Here is a 24,465-nt window from a genome sequence, read left to right on the forward strand (position 1 = left end):
TTCAGGCCGAGACCCTTCGTCAGGACTAACTGAAGGAAGAGTGAGTAAGGGATTTGAAAGTTGGAGGGGGAGGGGGAGATCCAAAATGATAGGAGAAGACAGGAGGGGGAGGGATGGAGCCAAGAGCTGGACAGGTGATTGGCAAAAGGGGATACGAGAGGATCATGGGACAGGAGGTCCGGGAAGAAAGACGGGGGGGGGGGACCCAGAGGATGGGCAAGAGGTATATTCAGAGGGACAGAGGGAGAAAAAGAAGAGTGAGAGAAAGAATGTGTGCATAAAAATAAGTAACAGATGGGGTACGAGGGGGAGGTGGGGCCTAGCGGAAGTTAGAGAAGTCGATGTTCATGCCATCAGGTTGGAGGCTACCCAGACGGAATATAAGGTGTTGTTCCTCCAACCTGAGTGTGGCTTCATCTTTACAGTAGAGGAGGCTGTGGATAGACATGTCAGAATGGGAATGGGATGTGGAATTAAAACGTGTGGCCACTGGGAGATCCTGCTTTCTCTGGCTGACAGAGCGTAGATGTTCAGCAAAGCGGTCTCCCAGTCTGTGTCGGGTCTCGCCAATATATAAAAGGCCACATCGGGAGCACCGGACGCAGTATATCACCCCAGTCGACTCACAGGTGAAGTGTTGCCTCACCTGGAAGGACTGTTTGGGGCCCTGAATGGTGGTAAGGGAGGAAGTGTAAGGGCATGTGTAGCACTTGTTCCGCTTACACTGATAAGTGCCAGGAGGGAGAACAGTGGGGAGGGATGGGGGGGACGAATGGACAAGGGAGTTGTGTAGGGAGCGATCCCTGCGGAATGCAGAGAGAGGGGGGGAGGGAAAGATGTGCTTAGTGGTGGGATCCCGTTGGAGGTGGCGGAAGTTACGGAGAATAATATGCTGGACCCGGAGGCTGGTGGGGTGGTAGGTGAGGACCAGAAGAACCCTATTCCTAGTGGGGTGGCGGGAGGATGGAGTGAGAGCAGATGTACGTGAAATGGGGGAGATGCGTTTAAGAGCAGAGTTGATAGTGGAGGAAGGGAAGCCCCTTTCTTTAAAAAATGAAGACATCTCCCTCGTCCTAGAATGAAAAGCCTCATCCTGAGAGCAGATGTGGCGGAGATGGAGGAATTGCGAGAAGGGGATGGCGTTTTTGCAAGAGACAGGGTGAGAAGAGGAATAGTCCGGATAGCTGTGAGTGTCAGTAGGCTTATAGTAGACATCAGTGGATAAGCTGTCTCCAGAGACAGAGACAGAAAGATCCAGAAAGGGGAGAGAGGTGTCGGAAATGGACCAGGTAAACTTGAGGGCAGGGTGAAAGTTGGAGGCAAAGTTAATAAAGTCAACGAGTTCCTAGTACTTCAGTGTCTGTGTTACGCATTTGGGTCTGTTCCCAGCGCCCCTCTTGTGACAGTATTTAGTTTTCCCATGAACCCCACCGGCTCACACAAATTTATCCATGCTATACCACTTGTACAAATGTATTTTTTGATGTTCTACCAGCTTGCGTATTTTGTTAGTGCTCTATTGACTTGCACACGGCACTACTGGCTTGCATTTATTTTTTTTTAGAAATCTGTTTTTAAAAATAGCAACGCAGCAGTACTCAATCCTGATTTACATCCAATGATGAAACAGCCAATACCATTTATTCTCAGATAAGTTGGCACACAAAAGGAAGTTCTTATACCTTTTGTTGTGCATTAATAGTTCTCTCATCTTGGGGTGTTCTGAGCTCCAAATCCTGCTGACTATATCACCTGATTGATTTTCGTGTTTAAACCCAAAGTTCTTTGACTTCTAAAAGTCAGGAATGAAGCATAAAACTTGTTGCTTCATGATCGCTTTATTCAAAGTTGATAGGACCGGAATGGAATAATGACAGGGGTCTAATACTTGAAGAAGAAAAAGAAACTAAAAGATGGCACTTAACATGAAAAAGCTACTTTTATACTTTTATAAGAAAAATTCTATTCAAATCTAAAGATAATAATAATCCAATTAGAAAGTCCTTAGCCAATACTGCAGTAAAAATCAGCCAATGGGAAAACACTTTTTCACTTAATAAAATACAAAGAAAATTCCAGAATTATACTTTGTACAACCACTCGAGGCATATTAAGCTGTTATGCATACAAAGGCTACTTAAATACAAGCAGATAACTAATTGTTAAACTGCAAAGAAAATGACAACTAAAATTAAATAGTTGAATCTGACGGACTTTTGGGCCCTGCGCACTCGAATCAAAGATAGTACATTCTGAAGCTCACAGATTTCTGGGTAAGAAGAGTGCCATTGAAAGTGTTAAAAGCGTTACCTCTCCTCTGCCAAATGCCGCCAATCCAGTCAATATTTTCCATGAGAACTCAGTAGCCAGGTTAACACAGCAAGCTCCCACAACCAATATACTTAATATCAACAGGCACTGTGTGTGTCAACTGTCAAAGTCAACCTTTTTCTCTCTGTCAATCAGCTTCCAAATGTTGCCACTGTGTCATTCAATGCCACGCAGCCCGCTCTGCTTCCCTGCTCCTCATATGTTCTCATCCCTATCACTGTCCAGAGCCCCAAACTCTGCCCTGTGCTGACCCCACTCCGTTTCTGACTCTGCTCAATCGAACATCCAATTGCACCAGAATGGTTCTCCATTCTGCTTTCAGGACAGTGGTGTATTGTAACAACCCAGCTTTGTGAAACACAGACTTTTAGAAGCGGTGAAAATGACCTTTAATGTTGAAGTGAACATGGGATAAGGAGATTAACTACCAATGTCATTCTTCATTCTTCCTGTGTCCAGTTCTGGTCATCTCACTATAGGAAGGATGTGGAAGCATTGGAAAGGGTACAGAGGAGATTTACCAGGATGCTGCCTGGTTTAGAGAGTATGCATTATGATCAGAGATTAAGGGAGCTAGGGCTTTACTCTTTGGAGAGATGGAGGATGAAAGGAGACATGATAGAGGTATACAAGATAATAAGAGGAATAGATAGAGTGGATAGCCAGTGCCTCTTCCCCAGGGCACCACTTCTCAATACAAGAGGACATGGCTTTAAGGTAAGGGGTGGGAATTTCAAGGGGGATATTAGAGGAAGGTTTTTTACTCAGAGAGCGGTTCGTGCATGGAATGCACTGCCTGAGTCAGTGGTGGAGGCAGGTACACTAGTGAAGTTTAAGAGACTACTAGACAGGTATATGGAGGAATTTAAGGTGGGGGGGTTATATGGGAGGCAGTGTTTGAGGGTCGGCACAACATTGTGGGCCGAAGGGCCTGTAATGTGCTGTACTATTCTATGTTCCTCAGCCCAGAGATTTGAGGGACAAAATACATGTCAGATATAAGTGCAGTCAGCGTGTCGTCTTCTTCACTCTGCAGAAAGTCATGCAGCAAATTCAAGAGAAACAACTTCTCTCACAGAGTGGTTACTGTTTGAAACTCATCACCACAAGGAAAGTGAGAGAGGAGCAGCAGGGATGGATTTAAAATGACTGTTGTGGAACAGAAATACTGGCAGGGGCCAGCTGGGCTGTGTTGACTTGCTAATGTACACTGGGTGTGTTGTACACTAGGTACCTGAGACAGAATTTAACATAGAACTGATTTAATTGTCATAGATCCAGAATACTAAACTCCTGTCCCCATAAAGGTGGACATTATCGGAAGAAAATCCTCCCATGCCCAGTGACCAGGGTGCAGAAACGAACAGCAGAGTTCAACAACAAGTCACTTTTGAACTAGCCTCTGTTGAGCAACTGTGATGGATAAATATCCAGCAGGCAGCTAATTTAAACTACTTCCCCAGTGTGAACTCGGTAGTGTGCCACAAGGGTGGATGACTGAGTGAATCTCTTCCCACATTCAGAGCAGGTGAATGGTCTCTCCCCAGTGTGAACTCGGTAGTGCACCACTAGAGTGGATGACTGAGTAAATCTCTTCCCACATTCAGAGCAGGTAAATGGTTTCTCCCCAGTGTGAATTCGCTTATGTACCTTCAGTTGAAATGACCGAGTGAATCCCTTCCCGCAATCTGAACAGGTGAACGGCCTCTCCCCAGTGTGAACTGACTGGTGTGCATGCAGGGTGCATAACTGGGTGAATCCCTTCCCACACATGGAACAGGTGAACGGCCTCTCCCCGGTGTGAACTCGCTGGTGTCTCTGTAGGTTAGACAACACAGTGAACCCCTTCCCGCATTCTGAGCAGGTGAACGGCCTTTCCCCAGTGTGAACTCGCTGATGTTCCTTCAGCTGAGACGCCCGAGTGAATCCTTTCTCACACACAGAACAGGAGAACGGCCTCTCCCCGGTATGAACTCGTCGGTGTGCCAGGAGGCCAGATGACCGAGCGAATTCTTTTCCACAATCCGAGCAGGTGAATGGCCTCTCCCCAGTGTGAACTTGCTGATGTACCTTCAGATGAGATGACCGAGTGAATCCCTTCCCACAGTCTGAGCAGGTGAACGGCCTCTCCCCAGTGTGAATTCGTTGGTGTACCAATAGTGCAGATGACCGAGTGAATCCCTTCCCACAATCTAAGCAGGTGAACGGCCTCTCCCCAGTGTGAATTCGTTGGTGTACCAATAGTGCAGATGACCGAGTGAATCCCTTCCCACAATCTAAGCAGGTGAATGGCCTCTCCCCAGTGTGAACTGGCTGGTGTGATAGCAGGTCAGAAGACCAAGTAAATCCTCTCCCACAGTCTGAGCAGGTGAATGGCCCCTCCCCGGTGTGAACTGACTGGTACACATGTAGGGCACATAACTGAGTGAACCCCTTCCCACACATGCAACAGATGAATGGCCTCTCCCCGGTGTGAACTTGCAGGTGTGTCTGTAGGTTAGATAACACAGTGAATCCCTTCCCACATTCTGAGCAGGTGAATGGCCTCTCATCACTGTGAACTTGCCGATGTTCCTTCAGTTCAGGTGACTGAGGAAATCTCTTCCCACAATCTGAGCAGGTGAATGGCATCTCCTCCATTTGAACTCGAGGGTGTTCCTGCAGGTGAGATGAGCGACTGAATCCTTTCCCACAGTTCTCTATCTGGCAATTCATCAAATCAGATGTAGAACATAGTGAATCCCTTGCACAATCAATGCAGTTGAAGAACTGATCTCCAGTGCATAAATCTGGTGTGTTTCAGCACTACGATTCCAGTGGATTTCACTGAGTTACAACAGAAATCTTCATTTCAGACACAAAGCACGTTTCTAGCTGGGATGAGATACTACTTCATCTCCAAATATCAACAATAGATTAGTGTCACAAAGGAACTACCTGGTCAATCTTTAAATATCTGGGTGGAGCCATCACAACTGATGTGTTGTTGTGTCTGAGACTCCTGTTCACAAATTCTTTGCCATTTCTAATCCCTAAAAAAAATTACAAAAGACATCAATGGGTGAAGGACGGCACTCTGTGCTGAGCTCTGACATCACACTGCTACAGTGAGGTTCACCACAAGTTGGAGGGACAACTTCTCATCTTCTAACTGGGCATGGTTCAGGCATCTGGAATGACCATTAAATTCTCTGACAATCTTCCTGTCGGTATAAGATTTGGCAATTTCTGCCTGTCTTCAGTCTATGACAGCTCAGTTTGACTCTCTCCATTAGTATTATTCAATGTTCCCTCTAAGCTGCACTGGTGCACAGCCACGCAGAAACCAAAATGCTTTCACATAGATAGCCTTCGTTGCCGCACAGCTGGAATTTTCTTTTATACAATATTAATTTAAAGTGCCGCACAGTTTTCATGCCGTAAATATGTCCTGCTCAGACCAATGGTCTGCACAGCTGTAAAAAAAAAAAGAGGGAACACTGATATCATTTCAAGCTCTGGTCACGTCCCATAGTGCTACAAAGAGCATATATTACAAAGCTGTTCCCTGAAGACTTTCCAATTATTCTGACCCCTTCCCTTCTCAGTTCACCCCTCCCCCCCCAGATATTGAAGGTGGTGAACTGATCGATGGTAATGAAGGGGAGGGTAGTAGTTTTTCTCATTGGAATGTGGCATTTTCTTGTTGTGAAAGCTACAGGTCATTTGTTACCCAGAACTAAGGTATCGATATCATTATGTACCAGGAGAGAATGGTACAAAACATGTTATCACAAGCAGAAAGATCCAAAACAAGAGGAGGTAGAACAAAGGTGATTTTCTCAAGAACTAAAGCTGATTGAAGGATTTTGTTCTTTTTTCTCTCAAAGTTACTAATCCTTGGATTTAGATCCCGCCGGATCTCGGCAATATTTGAGAGATCCATCAGCTCCCATTCCATCCGCCTTTTCTCATCAGCAGAAAGCTCGCCGAAAGGGGAAAAGGCCGGGACTATGCAAGACCACGGTCCCGCAGACCCGGAGAGCTCCCATGCCGATGAAACCCCGGCTCCTACCTGCAGCCGATCTGCCGGAGCCTTTTGTCCACTGAGCGCATGTGCAGTATTCGGGAAGATCGGCGACCCTGACGCCTGCGCATTTCAACGATAGGTCAGCGACAGCGACTTCTGCAGCACGGAGGTTTCTGGGTATGTAAGATACCATTATAGGAGGCTGCAAGCATCCTTTCCATGCCATATGCCTCGAAAACATCAATGTTTTATATAGAAACTCAGCGGCTACTTCAACGCAGCAAGCTTCCACAAACAAAACAATATCAACAAGCATTCTGAAGTGTCAAATGTCAAAAGTCCAGTCTACTTACAAATGCAGATATAAAACACGACAGATTCTGTAGATCCTGCAAATACAGAGAAACACACACAAATTGCTGGGGGAACTCAGCAGGTCTGGTTGCATTTAAGCAGAGATAAACAGTCTCTCCAAAGATGCTGCCTGACCCGCTGAGTTCCCCCAGCAATTTGCAGAATAAATGTTTTCCAGTCAGTTTCCAGTTGTTGCTGATTATTTATTTGTAGCACATCCTCCTGGTCTGATTCCCCCCTTCTCCTTCCCGTAAACTCTACCTTCCAACTCTTTCTAGAGTCCCAAAGCCCTGATTGATGCTGGCCCTGCTTTGGTTTCTGACCCTGCTCCACTGAAGATTTATCCACCATTCTGTTTTCATACTTTAAAGGAGAGTGCAGCAGCTGAGCTGTGTGAGGCACAGCCATTCAAGATCAATGAAAATGACCCAAAACGTTCTAAAGAGAAGGGAAGGAGGAATTCAACCACCCATGAAATTCTGTCTTAGCTCAGAGTTCTGAGGAGTAAGGAATGTATGGGAGAAAACCACAGTGATCTCATTGTCTTATTCAATCTGCAGAAAGTCATGCAGAAAATTCAAGTGAAAGCTCTTCACCCACAGTGGTCACCTGTAGTCACTTGTTATCATAGGGAGAGCAAGAAATCAGCAGGGTTAGATTTAAAAATACTGATCGGGAACAAAATCACAAGCAGAGAGCAGTTGTACTGACCAAATTCTTTACTGTACTGTACATGCGACAGAGACTGTAAGCACCTGGGACACAGGATTTGAAATGGAACTGATTTATTTGTCACTGATCCACAAAATTAAACACCAGTCTAATTTAAGGCTAACATCAGCAGATCAAACCCCTCCAAAGCTTAGTGACCAGGGTTCAGTCCTAAGTGCGAGGAGCAGCCATAATAAGACCGTAAGACACAGGAGCAGCTTATGCCATGCAGCCCATTGAGTCAGGCTGATTCTGGATCCCACTCAACCCCATACACCTGCCTTGTCGCCATATCCTTTGATGCCCTGACCAATCATGAAGCATCAACTTCCCCCTTAAATATACCCACAAACTTGGACTCCACCTCAGTCCAAGTCCATGGCAGAGCATTCCACAGATTCACTACTCTCTGGCTAAAAAAAATTCCCCCTTACCTCCGTTCTAAAAGGCTGTCCTTCAATTTTGAGGCTGTGCCCTCTAGTTCTGGATACCCCTACCATAGGAAACATCCACTCTATATCTATCTTATTCAGTCCTTTCAACATTTAGTATCCTCTGTATTCTTCAAAATTCCAGTGAGTACAGGCCCAAAGCTGCCAAACGCTCCTCATATGTTAACCCCTTCATTCTCGGAATCATCCCTGTGAACCTCCTCTGGACTCTCTCCAATGATAACATCTTTTCTGAGATATGGAGCCCAAAACTGTTGACAATACTGCAAGTGCAGCTTGACTAGAGTCTTATAAAGGCTCAGTATTATCTCCTTGGTTTTATATTCTATTTCCCTTGAAATAAATGCCAACATTGCTTTGCCTTCTTTATCACAGACTCAACCTGTAAATTAACCTTCTGGGAGTCTTGCACAAGGACTCCTAAGTCCTTATGCAAAACATCCTCTCCACATCTCTGCTATCTAATCCTTTCAATCAGATTTCAATCAGATTCCACCCTCCCCCCCCCCCCCCCCAACGCAGCTGTACCGAACATGTTCTTACCTTAGAAGTTACCTAGGGTTACCCATAGCCCTCTATTTTTCTGAGCTCCGTGTACCTGTCCAGGAATCTCTTAAAAGACCCTATTGTATCTGCCTCCACCACTGTCGCCAGGAGCCCATTCCACGCACTCACCATTCTCTGCGTAAAAAAACTTACCCCTGACATCTCCTCTGTACCTAATTCCAAGCACCTTAAAATTGTGCCTTCTCATGCTAGCCATTTCAGCCCTGGGAAAAAGTCTCTCATTATCCACACGATCAATGCCTCTTATCATCTTATATACCTCTATCAGGTCACCTTTCATCCTCCGTCACTCCAAAGAAAAAAAGCCAAGTTCACTCAACCTATTCTCATAAGGCACGGTCCCCAATCCAGGCAATATCCTTGTAAGTCTCCTCTGCACCCTTTCTATGGTTTCCACATCCTTCCTGTAGTGAGACGACCAGAACTGAGCACAATACTCCAAGTGGGGTCTGACCAGTGTCCTAATTAGCTGCAACATTACCTCTTGGCTCCTAAACTCAATCCCACGATTGATGAAGGCCAATACACCACATGCTTTCTTAACCACAGAGTCAACCTGCGCAGCAACTTTGAGTGTCCTATGGACTCAGACCTCAAGATCCCTATGATCCTCCACACTGCCAAGAGTCTTGCCATTAATACTATATTCTGTCATCATATTTGACCTACCAAAATGAACCACCTCACACTTAAATGGGTTGGACTCCATCTGCCACTTCTCAGCCCAGTTTTGCATCCTATCAATGTCCCACTGTAACCTCTGACAGCCCTCCACACTATCCACAACACCTCCAACCTTTGTGTCATTTCCAGATTTACTAACCCATTCCCCCACTTCCTCATCCAGATCATTTTATAAAAACACCAAGAGTAGGGGTTCCCGAACAGATCCCTGAGGCACATTGCTGGTCACTGACCTCCATGCAGAATATGACCCATCTACAACCACTCTTTGCCTTCTGTGGGCAGGCCAGTCCCCTTGAATCCCATGTATCCTTACTTTCTCAATACGCCTTGCATGGGGTATCTTGTCAAATGCCTTGCTGAAATCCATTTACACTACATCTATGGCTCTACCTTCATCAATGTGTTCAGTCACACCCTCAAAAAATTCAATCAGGCTCATAAGGCACGACCTGCCTTTCACAAAGCCATGCCTCTCAGGATCTTCGCCATCAATTTACCAACCACTGAAGTAAGACTCCCTTGTCTATAATTTCCTGGGCTATCTCTACTCCCTTTCTTGAATAATGGAACAACATCTGCAACCCTCCAATCCTCCAGAACCTCTCCTGTTCCCATTGATGATGCAAAGTTCATCGCCAGAGGCTCAGCAATTTCTTCCATTGCCTGGGGTACATCTTGTCCATTCCTGGTGACTTATCCAACTTGATGCTTTCCAAAAGCTCCAGCACATCCTCTTTCTTACTAACTACATGCTCAAGCGTTTCAGTCCGCTGTAAGTCATCCCTACAATAGCCAAAATCATTTTCTGTAGTGAATACTGAAGCAAAGTACTCATTAAGTACCTCTGCTATCTCCTCTGGTTCCATATACACTTTTCCACTGTCACACTTGATTGGTCCTATTCTCTCAATTCTTATCCTCTTGCTCTTCACATACTTGTAGAATGCCTTGGGGTTTTTCTTAATCCTGTCCGCCAAGGCCTTCTCATGGCCACTTCTGGCTCTCCTAATTTCTTTCTTAAGCTCCTTCCTGTTAGCCTTATAATCTTCTAGATCTCAATGATTACTTAGTTTATTGAACCTTTCATAAGCTCTTCTTTTCTTCTGGACTAGAGTTACAACAACCTTTGTATACTCACTCTCACGTGGCACAGGCAGGAATCCTGAGATGGTTCTGCTTCTCAACTTCCTTCCTATCTCCCTGTAGCCTGTTTTCAGGACCTTCTCCCTTTTCCTGCCTATGTCGTTGGTACCAATATGTACCACGACCTCTCGCTGTTCTCCTTCCCACTTCAGGAAATTGCGTGCTTCTTTCCTTCGTCCACAGAATTGCCTGTCTGACCCCCTAACTATAGAGTCCTCTATCACAGCTGCCATCCTCTTCCTTTCCTACTTTTCTGAGCCACAGGGCCAGACCCTGTGCCAAAGTCGCAGCCACTGTTGCTTCCCACAGGCAGGCTATGGCCCCCAACAATACTCAAGCAGGAGTACTTATTGTCAAGGGGTACAGCCACAGGGGTGCTCTCTAGCATCTGACTCCTGCCCTTCCTTCTCCTGACTGTTACCCACTTATCTGTTTCCCCATGCCCCAGTGTGACTACCTGCCTGTAGCTCCTCTCTATCACCTCCTACTTTCTCTGACCAGACAAAGGTCATTGAGCTGCATCTCCAATTCCCTAATGTGGTCGCTAAGGAGCTGCAGCTCAACACACCTGGTGCAGATGTGGCTGTCCGGGAGGCAGTGGATGTCATTTACTTGGATTTTAGGAAGGCATTTGATTATGTGCCACATATGAGGCTGCTTAACAAGATAAAATTCTATGGCATTACAGGAAAGATGCAGGCATGGATAGAGGAATGGCTGACAGGCAGGAGGCAATGAGTGGAAATAAAAGGAGCCTTTTCTGGTCGGATGCCAGTGACTAGTGGTGTTCCTCAATGGTCAGTATTGGGACCACTACTCTTCACATTGTTTGTCAATGACTTGGATAATGGAATTGATGGCTTTGTGGCAAAGTTTGCAGATGATACAAAAATAGGTGGAGGGGTAGGTAGTGGTGATGAAGCAATGTGATTTTCAGCAAGGCTTAGACAAATTGGAAGAATGGGCAAAAAAGTGTCAGATGGAATACAGTGTTGGGAAATGAATGACAATGTGTTTTGGTAAAAGAAACAATAGTGCAGACTATATCCAAATGGGGAGGAGGTTCAAACATCAGAGATGAAGAGGGACTTAGGAGTCTTCATGCAAGACTCCTAGAAGGTTAATATACAGGTTCAGATGTTGGCACTTATTTCAAGGGAAATAGAATATAAAATCAAGGACATAATGCTCAGCCTTTATAAGACACTAGTCAGGCCGCACTTGGAATATTGTCAACAGTTTGGACTCCATATCTCAGAAAGAATTGAAGAGAGCCCAGAGGAGATTCACGGGGATGATTCTTGGAATGAAGGGGTTAACATATAAGGAGCATTTGGCAGCTTTGGGCCTGTACTCACTGGAATTTACAAGAATGTGAGGGCTGGGCGGGGATCTCATTGAAACCTACCAGATGTTGAAAGGACAAGATAGCGTAGATGTGGAGAGAATGTTTCCTGTGGTGGGGGTATCCAGAGCTAGTCTCCAAATTGAGGGGCGATTTTTTCAAATGAAGGTAAGGAGGAATTTTTTTAGCCAGAGAGTAGGAATCTGTGCAATGGTCTGGCACAGACTGCAGTGGAGCCAACTCTATGGGTACCAATGACATAGAAAGGAACAGCAATGAGATCCTGAAGAGGGAATTTAAAGAGCAAGGCAGAAACCTGAGAAGCAGGACCTCCAGGGTAGTAATTTCTGGATTGCTACCAGTGCCACATGCCAGTGAGGGTAGAAACAGGATGATTTGGCAGATAAATGCGTGGCTGAGAAGCTGGCGCGGGGAGCAGGGCTTCAGATTCTTGGACCATTGGGATCTCTTCTGGGGGAGGAATGACCTGTACGAAAGAGATGGATTGCACCTGAACCCAAGGGGGACCAATATTCTCGTGGACAGGCTTGTTAGAGTTGTTGGGGAGGGTTTAGACTAATTTAGCAGTGGGATGGGAACCAGAGTGATGGAACTCAAGATAGGACGGATGGTTAAAAAAGAAAAGATATTGTACAGGCAGACTGTCAGGAAGGGCAGGCAGATGATAGGACAAAATTGCAGCCAGCAGGGTGAGTATCAGTGAATTAGGGATACAGAATCAAAGAGATTAGCAAATACAATACTCAAAAGAGTTATATCTCAGTGCAAGGAGTATAAAAAATAAGGTGGATGATCTTGTTGCACTTTTACAGATTGTCGGGTATGATGTTGTGGCTGGAGGATGGTTGTAGTTGGGAGCTGATTGTCCAAGGTTACACATTGTATTGAACAGATAGGAAGGTTGGCAAAGGGGATAGCATGGCTCTGGCAGTAAAGAATGGCATCAAACCATTAGGAAAGATGTGACATAGGATCGGAAGTTGTTGAATCCTTGTGGAAACTGCAAAGGTAAAAGGGCTCTGATGACAGTTATATGCAGGCCTCCCAACAGTAGCTGGAATGCGGGCTACGGATTACAACGGGAAATAGAAAAGGTGTGTCAAAAGGGTAATGTTATGATAGTCATGAGAGATGTTAACATGCAGATCAATTGGGAAAATTAGGTTGGTAATAGATCTCAAGAGACTGAATTTGTTGAATGCCTATGAGACGGCTTTTTATAGCAGTTTGTCATTGAGCCTACCATGTGATCAGCTACACTGGATTGGGTGTTATGTAATGAACCGGAGATGATAAGGTGCTTAAGATAAGAGAACCCTTTGGAGAAAGAGGTCACAATATGATTGAGTTCAACTTGAAATTTGATAGAGAGAAAGTAAAGTCTGACATAGCAGTATTTCAGTGGAGTTTCCTCTTCACTGATCCTCCTTCGATCTCCCTGGGCTTCGTTGAATCATGGCCCCACTCCCGGTCGAGTCCTATGACCTCTTCTCTCCGGGGTCTTCTCCCTCTATCTCCTGCCGAACAAAAGACCTAGCTCACTCCGGTGTCAGGCACACAATATTAAAACATACTCCCTTCATTGGACGGCTCACATTCCAAAGCACCCGTTATCTCTAACCGTACCTGTTTTTACAGAAAGATCATTATGTTAGCGGTGAAAGCTTCCCCAGGGAGTTACACAGAGACATGGAGAAATTCCTTTATCCAGAGCATGGTGAATTTGTGGAATTTGTTGCCACAGGCAGCTGGGGAGGCCAGGTCGTTGGGAGTATTTAAGGCTGAGATTGATAGGTTCTTGATTGGCCATAGCATAAAAGGTTACGGGGAGTGGGGCTGAGGAAGGGGAAAAAAGGATCAGCCATGATTGAATGGCAGAGCAGATTCAATGGGCCAAATGGCCTAATTCTGCTCTGATTTCTGAAGGTCTTATCGTCTGTTCTGCACTCAGTGGCCGCTTTATTAGATATACCTCTATACCTGCTCATTAATACAAATATCTAATCAGCCAATCATGTGGCAGCAACTCAATGCATAAAAGCAGGCAGACATGATCAAAAGGTTCAGTTGTTGTTCAGACCAAATATCAGAATGGGGAAGAAATTAGATCTCAGTGACTTTGATGGTGGAATGGTTGTCGATGGTTTGATTATCTCGGAAATTGATGATCTTGTATTTTCACACACAACTGATTTTCGAGTTGACAGAGAATGGTGTGATTTACAAAAAATATTCTGTGAGCAAAAATGCCTTGTTAATGAGAGATGTCAGAGGAGAATGGCTAGACAGCTTCAAGTTGATCGGAAGGTGACAGTAACTCAAATAGACAGACATTATTACAGTGGTGTACAGAATAGCATCTCTGAACACACATCAAACCTTGAAGAGGGTGGGCTACAGCAGCAGATGACTGCACCGGGTTCCACTCCTGAACCTAATAAAGTGGCCACTGACTATATGCTTGTTCTACATTCCTAAAACTCAAAGGGAATTAGGATGGCCAAAGGGGAACATGAAACACCATGAAGAGCATTAAGGAAAATACAATGGTACTTTATACATAAATTTGAAATAGGATGGCTGTTATGGAAAACGTAAGACCTCTCAAGAATAAACAAGGGGATCTCTACCTGAAGCCAAAGTATATGGTTGAGATACTAAATGAGTATTTTGCATCAGTCTTCACCAAGCAGAAAGACTTGAAGGGAGTGAGAGCAACTTGGAGAATGCTGATTCTCTAAAGAATGTTGAGTTCATGGAGGTGGTGTTAGGTCTTTACCTTCAGGATAGAGACATCAAATACTAAATGGCACAGGTTCAAGTTAACAGGAGATGGGCAAGGCAAGTTTTTGTTTTACACAGGGAGTATTAGGTGCATGGAATGCACAACCAGGCATGGAGGTGGATGCTGACATGATAGTATTTTTTCTGAGACATTTGGACAGGCAGACAAACATAGGACTGTGGTACTGTTAGCTTCACATCTGTCGTTTGCAGCATGCTAGAATCTGTGATCTATGAAGACAGAACAAGTCATTTGGAGAAGCTTAATGTCATCAAACCAATCAAGATTCTTTAGATTTGTTGAGTCACACTGCATGGAAATGGGTCTTCTGGCCCATTTGGTCTATGCCAAAGCACCCACCTAAGTTGCCTTCATATTGCTCAAAGCCTTTCCTATGCACATTCCTGTCCAATAGCTTTACAATGTTTTTAATGTACCTGCCTCAACCACTTCCTCTGGCAGCTGGTTCATTTCCTGATCACACAGTGGGGGAGAAAATAGCCCATCAGGTTCTTGTTCGGTCTGCACCCTCTCACCATCTTGTTCCCTCTAGTTCCTGAATCCACATCCCCGTTAAAAAGACTCTGTACATTTACCATATCCATGACCTTCACTATTTTATACCTGTCTATTACATTGCCCCATTGTCCTAGATTCCAAGGAAAACAGACCTAGCCTGCTCAACCTCTATTCATAACAGTCATTTGAGTTCCTGACAGCATCCTTGTAAATCTTCATTGCATTATTTCCAGATTAATGCCATCTTTCCTGTAGCAGGGTAACCAAAACTAAAAAAGAATATTTCAATATGGCCTCAACAGCATCCCAACTTGTACATTCAGTGTACTGACTGATGAAGGCCAGTGTGCCAAAAAATTACTTCATCATCATGTTTACCTGTGCCCTGGTTTGACATCTGTCAGTAGGTTTGGTGAAAGGCAACTCATGTTTGACCAAGATGTCAAAGATTTTCCTAAATTGTTGGAAGGGAACCTGTAAATGTGGTGGACTTAGATTTTCAGAGGACATTTGACAGGGTGCCATATGAAAGACTGTTGCACTATCCCAGAACTCACATGACTGGGGGAAATGAGTTAATAAGGGTTGAAGACTGGTCATCATATAGATAATAGAGACTGAATAAACAGGTCAGTTTCACACTCAGAGCAGACCAGGGATCCGTTCTGTGTCATTAACTAGTTACCATTGAAATTAAATGCTGGAGGAGGGGTCAGCGTGTGAGGGATCCAAGTCTGTCATTAACAGAAAAAAGATGGGGGATGGGGCCAGGGTGTTGGGACATTTGGTCTCTACAACCAGATTTAGAGAGTTTTGGTGACGGGAAGAACACTCGGTAAATGGAGTTTAATGTAGTAAATAGTGATGGTGTGTATAGTGTAGGGGGAATCAAAAGGCAGACGATTATTTTTATGGAGAGAAACTGCACATGAGTGAAATACAGAGGGATTTTTTTCTCTGGGGTGAAAGAGGCTGAGGGGAGACACAATAGTTTTAAAACTGAGAAGTATAGATTTTGAGTCCTCTCTTATTGTCATTTAGAAATGCATACACGCATTAAGAAATGACACAATGTTTCTCCAGAGTGATATCACAGAAAATCAGGACAAACCAAAGACTAACACTGACAGCACCACATAATTATAACATATAGTTACAGCAGTGCAAAACAATACCATAATTTGATGAAGAACAAACCAAGGGCACAGTAAATGAAGTCTCAAAGGTCCCCGAGGTGATTGACTCCCGAGTCCCCGATAGCAGCAGCCAAAGGGAGAAACTCCCTGCCATAAACCTCCAGGCACCATCAACTTGCCGATGCCCTTGAAGCAGCTGACCTCAGCCGACACTGAGTCTGTCCGTCCGAAAACTTCGAGCCTCCGACCAGCCCCTCCGATACATCCTCTGCTGAGCGCCTTCGACCTCGCCCCGGCCACTGAAACAAGCAAAGCCAAGGATTCAGGGCCTTCTGCTCTGGAGATTCCAGTTACCACACAGTAGCAGCGGCAGCGAAGCAGACATTTCAGAAGTTTCTCCAGATGTTCCTCCGTACTCTCACATCTGTCTCCATCAAATCAGAATTGTGCACGGTCCCCTACTTGACAGATTACAGATATCATTCACCGGAGAGGCCGCGCGCGCTGCCGTCACGCCGCTATCTTCTCCTCCTCCCAAGGCAAGGTAGACAGGATAATTTTTCCAGAGTGAAAATGTCAAATACAAGAAGGCATCAGTTTAAGATGACGGGGGTGAGAATTTAAAGATTGTGGGCTGAACAAGTAATAGTTTAGTTTTATTTACAGAGTGGTGGGGCTTGGTATGGGCCGCCATGAGGAATGGTGGGAGCAGGTATGATAAGGAGCTTTTAGACAGGAAATGGAAGGATAGGAATCACATGCAGACAGAAGAGATTCAGTTTCATTTGGCATTGTGTTCTACGCAGACATCGTGGGAAGAAGGGCCTGTTCCTGTGCTGTACTCTTCTACGTTCTGGGTGAGCAAGCGACAGGAATCTCTTTAGTCGGGGGCATAGTAAGGTGTATCTGTGGGAACGAGTAGGGTCTTTCAGAGCGTTGGAGAACAGAGACTAAGGGGTATGTTAAACTGCACTCCATCAGTCAGTGGGAGCACGAGAAGTAGTGGCAATTTTACTTAGGTAATGGCTGAAGATTTTAAAAAGCAGTTTTCAGAGATGAACTGTGCCCATTCAGTGAATGGGATTCATTAGAAAGGGCAAATAAAAACCAAGCAGGGAAAGTGGAGCAGCTATTGGAAGATCTGCCATTGTGTGAGTGGGCCAGTGTAGGAGTGGCTTGTGTTCATCGGGCTTGGGCGAGGTACCGGGTAAGTTTCTTTTCCTTCTTCTTTATTCTTCATTCTTCATCTGTCAGGGCACAGTTAGTGCAGTGAGAATGGCTCTAGGGGCTGTGCGCTGCTTGGTGTGTAAGATGTGGGAATTCTGGAAGACCTCTCGCCTCCCAGATAACCACATCTGCACGAGGTGCACTGAGCTGCAGCTCCTCAGAGAATGTGCTGCGAAACTGGAGCTACAGCTCAACAACGTTCAGCTCATATGGGTGACTGAGAAAGTGATAGACAGGATCTAAAGGGAGGTAGTCTCCAAAGGTTGCAAGAGGCAGATACATGGGTGATTGTCAGAACAGGGAAAGGAAATGGCGGTAAGTGCAGAGTACCCCCGTGGCCATTTCCTTCAGTAATGAGTATACCACTCTGGATACTATGGAGCGAGCCAACCCACTAGAGGAAGCAGCACTGACCGTGTCTCTGGCACAGAGTCTGGTGCAGTAGCTCAGAAGAGAGGTGAAGCGGACTACAGTGGTGAAAGGAGATTCCATAGTCATCCACTGGTAGAGTAGCAATGACAGAAGTTTCCTCGAGCAATTTGGAAGCACAGGATAGATACAGTACATCTCAAGGAAGTAGTAGTATTCTAAAGGCAGGATGATGCAGACATGGCCGTCAAGAGAAGTCAAAACCAACATTAAAGCCAAAGACAGGGCAAAAATTAATGGGAAATTAGAGCATTAAGAAGCTTATAAAAACCAACATAAAAGCTTATAAAAGTCATAAAGAAGGAAAAATGGAATATGAAGGTAAGCTAGCCAATAATATTAGAAACATTAGAAACACAGAACATAGAAAACCTACAGCACAATACAGGCCCTTCGGCCCACAAAGCTGTGCTGAGCATGTCCTTACCTTAGAAAATACCTAGGTTTACCCAGAGCCCTCCACTTTTCTAAGCTCCATGTACCTATCCAGGAGCCTCTTAAAAGACACTATCGTATCAGCCTCCACCACCGTTGCCGGCAGCCCATTCCACGCACTCACCACTCTCTGAGTAAAAAAGTTACCCCTGACACCTCCTCTGTACCTACGTTCGAGCACCTTAAAACTGTGCCCTCCCATGCTAGCCATTTCAGCCCTGGGAAAAAGCCTCTGACTATCCACATGATCAATGCCTCTTATCATTTTTACACCTCTATCAAGTCACCTCTCATCCTCGGTTGCTCCGAGGAGAAAAGTCCGTGTTCACTCAACCTATTCTCATAAGGCATTCTCCCCAATCCAGGCAACATCCCTGTAAATCTCCTCTGCACCCTTTCTATAGTTTCCACATCCTTCCTGTAGTGAGGCGACCAGAACTGAGCACAGTACTCCAAGTGGGGTCTGATCAGGGTCCTATATAGCTGCAATATTACCTCTCAGCTCCTAAACTCAATCCCACAATTGATGAAGGCCAATGCACCATATGCCTTCTTAACCACAGAATCAACCTCCGCAGAAGCTTTCAGTGTCCTATGAACTCGGGCCCCCAGATCCCTCTGAACTTTGACTCTGCCAAGAGTATCACCATTAATACTATATTCTGCCATCATATTTGACCTACCAAAATGAACCACCTCACACATCTGGGTTGAACGCCATCTGTCACTTCTCAGCCTAGTTTTGCATCCTATCAATATCCTGCTGTAACCTCTGACAGCCCTCCACACTATCCACAACACCCCCAACCTTTGTGTCATCAGCAAATTTACTGACCCATCCCTCCAGGTCACTTTGGATACTGTTGATGGGGACGACCTACCAGGGACAAGTTGCAGTGTTTGCATCTCTGGTACTGAGATGGGACCCTCAACTCAGAAGGGAAGGAGGGAAAAGAGGACAGCAGTAGTGATAGGGGATTTGATAGTTAGGGGGACAGATAAGAGGTTCTGTGGAAGAGATCGAGAATCCTGAATGGTCTGTTGCCTCCTGGTGCCAAGGTCCGCGATATCTCAGATCGAGTTTTTGGTATTCTCAAGAGGGAGGGTGAGTAGCCAGATGTCGTGGTCCATGTAGGGACCAATTACATGGGTAGGAGGAGTGAGGAGGTCCTGAAAGGTGAGTTTAGGGAGTTAGGCTCCAAGTTAAAGGACAGGACCTCTAGGATAGCAATCTCAGGATTGCTACTAGTGCCACGTGCAGGAGGGTTTAGAAATAGTAAGATAGTGCAGATCAACACGTGTCTGAAGACATGGTGCAGGAGGGACGGCTTCAGTTTTTAGATAATTGGGCAGTTTTCCAGGGAAGGTGGGACCTGTTTTGGTGGAATGGTCTACATCTGAACTGGAGGGGTACAAATATTCTTGCAGGTAGGTTTACTAGAGAGGCTCCGGTGGATTTAAACTAGATACGAGGGGGGAGGGGAACCAGAGTGTAGGAACATATGCAGGGAAGAAGGAAGAAAAAGAAAATAGTAAAGCTGTTTGCACCGTTCGTGATAAACAGAGAGTAAGAGGTGGAAAATTTCTTAAATGCACCTAATTTAATGTTAGGAGCATTATAAGAAAGGTGGATGAGCTTAAAGCATGGATTGATACCTGGAAGTATGATGTGATAGCTATTAGTGAAACATGGTTACAGGAGGGGTGTGATTGGCAACTAAATATTCCTGGATTTTATTGCTTCAGGTGTGATAGAATTGGAGGGACAAGACGGGGAGGTGTTGCATTGCTTGTCAGAGAAAATATCACAGCAGTGCTCTGGCAGGATAGATTAGAGGGCTCATCCAGGGAGGCTATTTGGGTGGAATTGAGGAATGGGAAAGGTGTAGTAACTCTTATGGGTGTGTATTATAGACTACAAAATGGGGAATGAGAATTGGAGGAGCAAATTTGTAAGGAGATAGCAGATATTTGTAGTAAGCACAAGGCTGTGATTGTGGGAGATTTTAATTTTCCACACATAGATGGGGAAGCCCATACTGTAAAAGGGCTGGATGGTTTGGAGTTTGTAAAATGTGTGCAGGATAGTTTTTTGCAGCAATACATAGAGGTACCAACTAGAGAAGGGGCAGTGTTGGATCTCCTGTTAGGGAATGAGAGAGGTCAGGTGATGGAGGTTTGTGTTGGGGATCAGTTCAGGTCCAGTGATCACAATGCTATTAGTTTCAATATAATTATGGAGAAGGATAGGTCTGGATCCAGGGCTGAGATTTTTGATTGGAGAAAGGCTAACTTTGAGGAGATTTGAAAGGATTTAGGAGAAGTGGATTGGGACAATTTGTTTTATGGGAAGAATGTAATAGAGAAATGGAGGTCATTTAAAGGTGACATTTTGGGAGTACAGAATTTTATGTTCCTGTTAGGTTGAAAGGAAAGGTTAAAAGTTTGAGAGAGCCATGGTTTTCAAGGGATATTGGAAACTTGGTTCGGAAAAAGAGAGATAGCTACAATAAATATAGGCAGCATGGAGTAAATGAGGTCCTCGAGGAATATAAAGAATGTAAAAAGAATCTTAAGAAAGAAATTAGAAAAGCTAAAAGAAGATATGAGGTTGCTTTGGCAAGTAAGGTGAAAATAAATCCCAAGGGTTTCTACCGGTATCTTAATAGCAAAAGGATAGTGAGGGATAAAATTGGTCTCTTAGAGAATCAGAGTGGACAGCTATGTCTGGAGCCAAAAGAGATGGGGGAGATTCTGAACAATTTCTTTTCTTCGGTTTCACTAAGGAGAAGGATATTGTATTGGGTAAGATAAGGGAAACAGGTAGAGAAGTTATGGAAACTATGATGATTAAAGAAGAGGAAATACTGGAACTTTTAAGGAATATATAGAAGTGGATAAGTCTCCGGGTCCAGACAAGATATTCCCTTGGACCTTGAGGGAAGTTAGTGTGGAAATAGCAGGGGCTCTGACAGAAATATTTCAAATGTCATTAGAAACAGGGATGCTGCTGGAGGACTGGCGTATTGCTCATGTTGTTCCATTGTTTAAAAAGGGTTTTAAGAGTAAACCTAGCAATTATCGGCCTGTGCGTTTGACATCAGTGGCGGGTAAATTGATGGAAAGTATTCTTAGGGATAGTATATATAATTATCTGGATAGACAGGATCTGACTAGGAACAGTCAACATAGATTTGTGCGTGGAAGGTCATGTTTGACAAATCTTATTGAATTTTTTGAAGATGTTACTAGGAAAGTTGGCGAGGGTAAATCAGTGGATGTTGTCCATATGGCTTCAGTAAGGCCTTTGATAAGGTCCCACACGGAAGGTTGGTTAGGAAGGTTCAATCATTAGGTATTAATATTGAAGTCGTAAAATGGATCGAGCAGTGTCTGGATGGGAGACGCCAGAGAGTGTTGGTGGATTACTGTTTGTCAGATTGGAGGACGGTGTGTAGCGGTGGGCTTCAAGGATCTGTACTGGGCCCAATGTTATTTGTCATATACATTAATGATCTGGATGATGGGGTGGTAAATTGGATGAGTAAGTATGCAGATGATACTAAGATAGGTGGAGTTGTGGATAATGAAGTAGGTTTTCAAAGCTTGCAGAGAGATTTAGGCCGGTTAGAAGAGTGGGCTGAAAGATGGCAGATGGAGTTTAATGCTGATAAATGTGAGGTGCTACATTTTGGTAGGACTAATCAAAATAGGACATACATTGTAAATGGTAGAGCATTGAAGAATGCTGTAGAACAGAGGGATCTAGGAATAATGGTGCATAGTTCCCTGAAGGTGGAATCTCATGTGGATAGGGTGGTGAAGAAAGCTTTTGGTATGCTGGCCTTTATAAATCAGAGCATTGAGTATAGGAGTTGGGATGTAATGTTAAAATTGTACAAGGCATTGGTAAGGCCAAATTTGGAGTATTGTGTACAGTTCTGGTCACTGAATTATAGGAAAGATGTCAACAAAATAGAGAGTACAGAGGAGATTGACGAGAATGTTATCTGGGTTTCATCACCTAAGTTACAGAGAAAGGTTGAACAAGTTGGGTCTTTATTCTTTGGAATGTAGAAGGTTGAGGGGGGCTTGATAGAGGTATTGAAAATTACTAGGGGGATAGATAGAGTTGACGTGGATAGGTTTTTTCCCTTGAGAGAGGGGAAATTCAAACGAGGACATGAGTTGAGAGTTAAAGGGCAAAAGTTTAGAGGTAACATGAGGGGGAATTTCTTTACTCAGAGAGTGGTAGCCATGTGGAACAAACTTCCAGCAGAAATGGTTGGGGTAGGTTCGATGTTGTAGTTTAAAGTTAAATTGGACAGCTATATGGATAGGAAAGGAATGAAGGGTTATGGGCTGAGTGCAGTTCGGTGGGACTAGGTGAGAGTAAGAGTTTGGAACAGACTAGAAGGGCCGAGATGGACTGTTTCCGTGCTGTAATTGTTATATAGTTATATTTTAAAAAATCACGAAGAGTAGAGGTCCAAAAACAGATCCCTGAGGGTACCAAAGATTAAAGAGGATACCAAAAGTTTCTTCAGATATATAAAGTGTAAAAGAAAGGGGAAAGTAGATACTGGACCGTTGGAAAGGAAGTAATGGGGGACAGGGAAATGGTGGACGAACTGAAAAAGTATTTTGCATCTGTCTTCACGGTGGGGCCACAGTGAAGAAACTGAGGATGCATTAGTAAATTGCAAATATCAGTCCACTCTTCAAGAAGGGAGAGAGGCAGAAGAAAAGAAATTACAGGCCAGTTAGTCTGACCTCAGTTGTGGGAATATATGAGAGTTGATTTTTAATAATGTGGTTTCAGGGTATTTGGAGGCACATGACAAAAAAGGCCAAAGTCAGCATGGTTTCCTTAAGGGTATACCTTGCCTGACAAATCTTTTGGAATTCTTTGAAGGCATGACAGACAGGATAGACAAAGGAGAATTGGTCGATGTTGTGTACTTGGATTTTCGGAAGGTCTTTGACAAAACACCATACATGAAGCTGCTTCACAAATTAAGAGCCCATGGTATTACAGGAAAGATACTAGCATAGACAGAGCACTAACAACAGGAATTCTGCAGATGCTGGATATTCAAGCAACACACATCAAAGTTGCTGGTGAACACAGCAGGCCAGGCAGCATCTCTAGGAAGAGGTACAGTCGATGTTTCAGGCCGAGACCCTTCATCAGGACTAACGAAGGGTCTCGGCCTGAAACGTCGACTGTACCTCTTCCTAGAGATGCTGCCTGGCCTACTGTGTTCACCAGCAACTTTGATGTGTGTAGACAGAGCACTGGCTGATTGGCAGGAGGCAAAGCATGGGACTAAAGAAATCTTTTCTGCTTGGCTGCCGATACCCATTGGTGTTGTACAGTGGTCTTTGTTGGGACCAATTCTTTGTACATTATACGTCAAAGTGATTAGGATGAAGGAATTAATGGCTGTGTGGCCATGTTTGCAGATTATAAGTGGAGGGGCAGGCTGCGTTGAGGACACAGAAAGGCTACAGAAGGACTGAAACAGATTAGGAGAATGGACAAAGAAGTGGCAGATGGAATACCGAGTCGGGAAGTGTATGGTCATGCATTTTGATAGGAGAAATAAAAGTGTAGATTAATTTCTAAATGGAGAGGAAATTCAAAAATCTGAGGTGCAAAGGGACTTGGCAATACTCGTGCAGGATTCTGTAAATGTTAATTTGCTGGTTGAGGAAAGCAATTGCAATGTTAGCATTCATTTTGAGTGGTTTAGAATATAAAACTAAGGATGTAATGTTAAGGTTATGTAAAGTGCTGGTGAGGCCTCATTTGGAGTATTGTGAGCAATTTTGGGATTTTGGGCCCCTTATCTAAGAAAGGATGTGCTGACATTGGAGAGGGTTCAAAGGAGGTTCACGAATATGATTCCAGGATTGAAAGACTTAACATATGAGGACCATTTGATAGCTCTGGGCCTGTACTCACTGGAATTCAGAACAATGGTGGGCTGGGGGAGCGGATTTCAATGAAACCTACCCAACATTGAAAGGTCTCGATAGTGTAGATATGGAGAGGATGTTTCCTACGGTGGGCAAGTCTAAGACCAGAGACCACAGCCTCAGAATAGAGGAAAGTCCATTTAGAACACAGAAAAGGAGGAATTTCTTTGGCCAGAGAGTGGTGAATTTGTGGAATTTGTTGCCACAGACAGCTGTGAAGGACATCATTGTGTATATCCCAGACTAGAAATATCTAATATCGGAGGTAATGCATTGAAAGTGGGCGGGGGTAAGTCCAAAGGGGATGTGAGGGTTAAGTTTTTTAACACTTA

General features: G+C 44.4%; 1 protein-coding gene across 1 annotated transcript in view; it reads right to left on the reverse strand.

The window, feature by feature from the left end:
- Positions 1-3,777: 3,777 nt before the first annotated feature.
- The window catches only part of LOC140186981 (uncharacterized), a 46,323-nt gene continuing 25,635 nt past the window's right edge, over positions 3,778-24,465 (reverse strand). The window contains exon 3 of the mRNA XM_072241846.1: positions 3,778-4,728. Coding sequence (XP_072097947.1) covers positions 3,778-4,728 — 951 coding nt within the window. The remainder of the gene's footprint in view (positions 4,729-24,465) is intronic.

This window comes from Mobula birostris, chromosome 23, assembly GCF_030028105.1.
Source record: "Mobula birostris isolate sMobBir1 chromosome 23, sMobBir1.hap1, whole genome shotgun sequence".
In the NCBI taxonomy this organism is placed as follows: Eukaryota; Metazoa; Chordata; class Chondrichthyes; order Myliobatiformes; family Myliobatidae; genus Mobula; species Mobula birostris.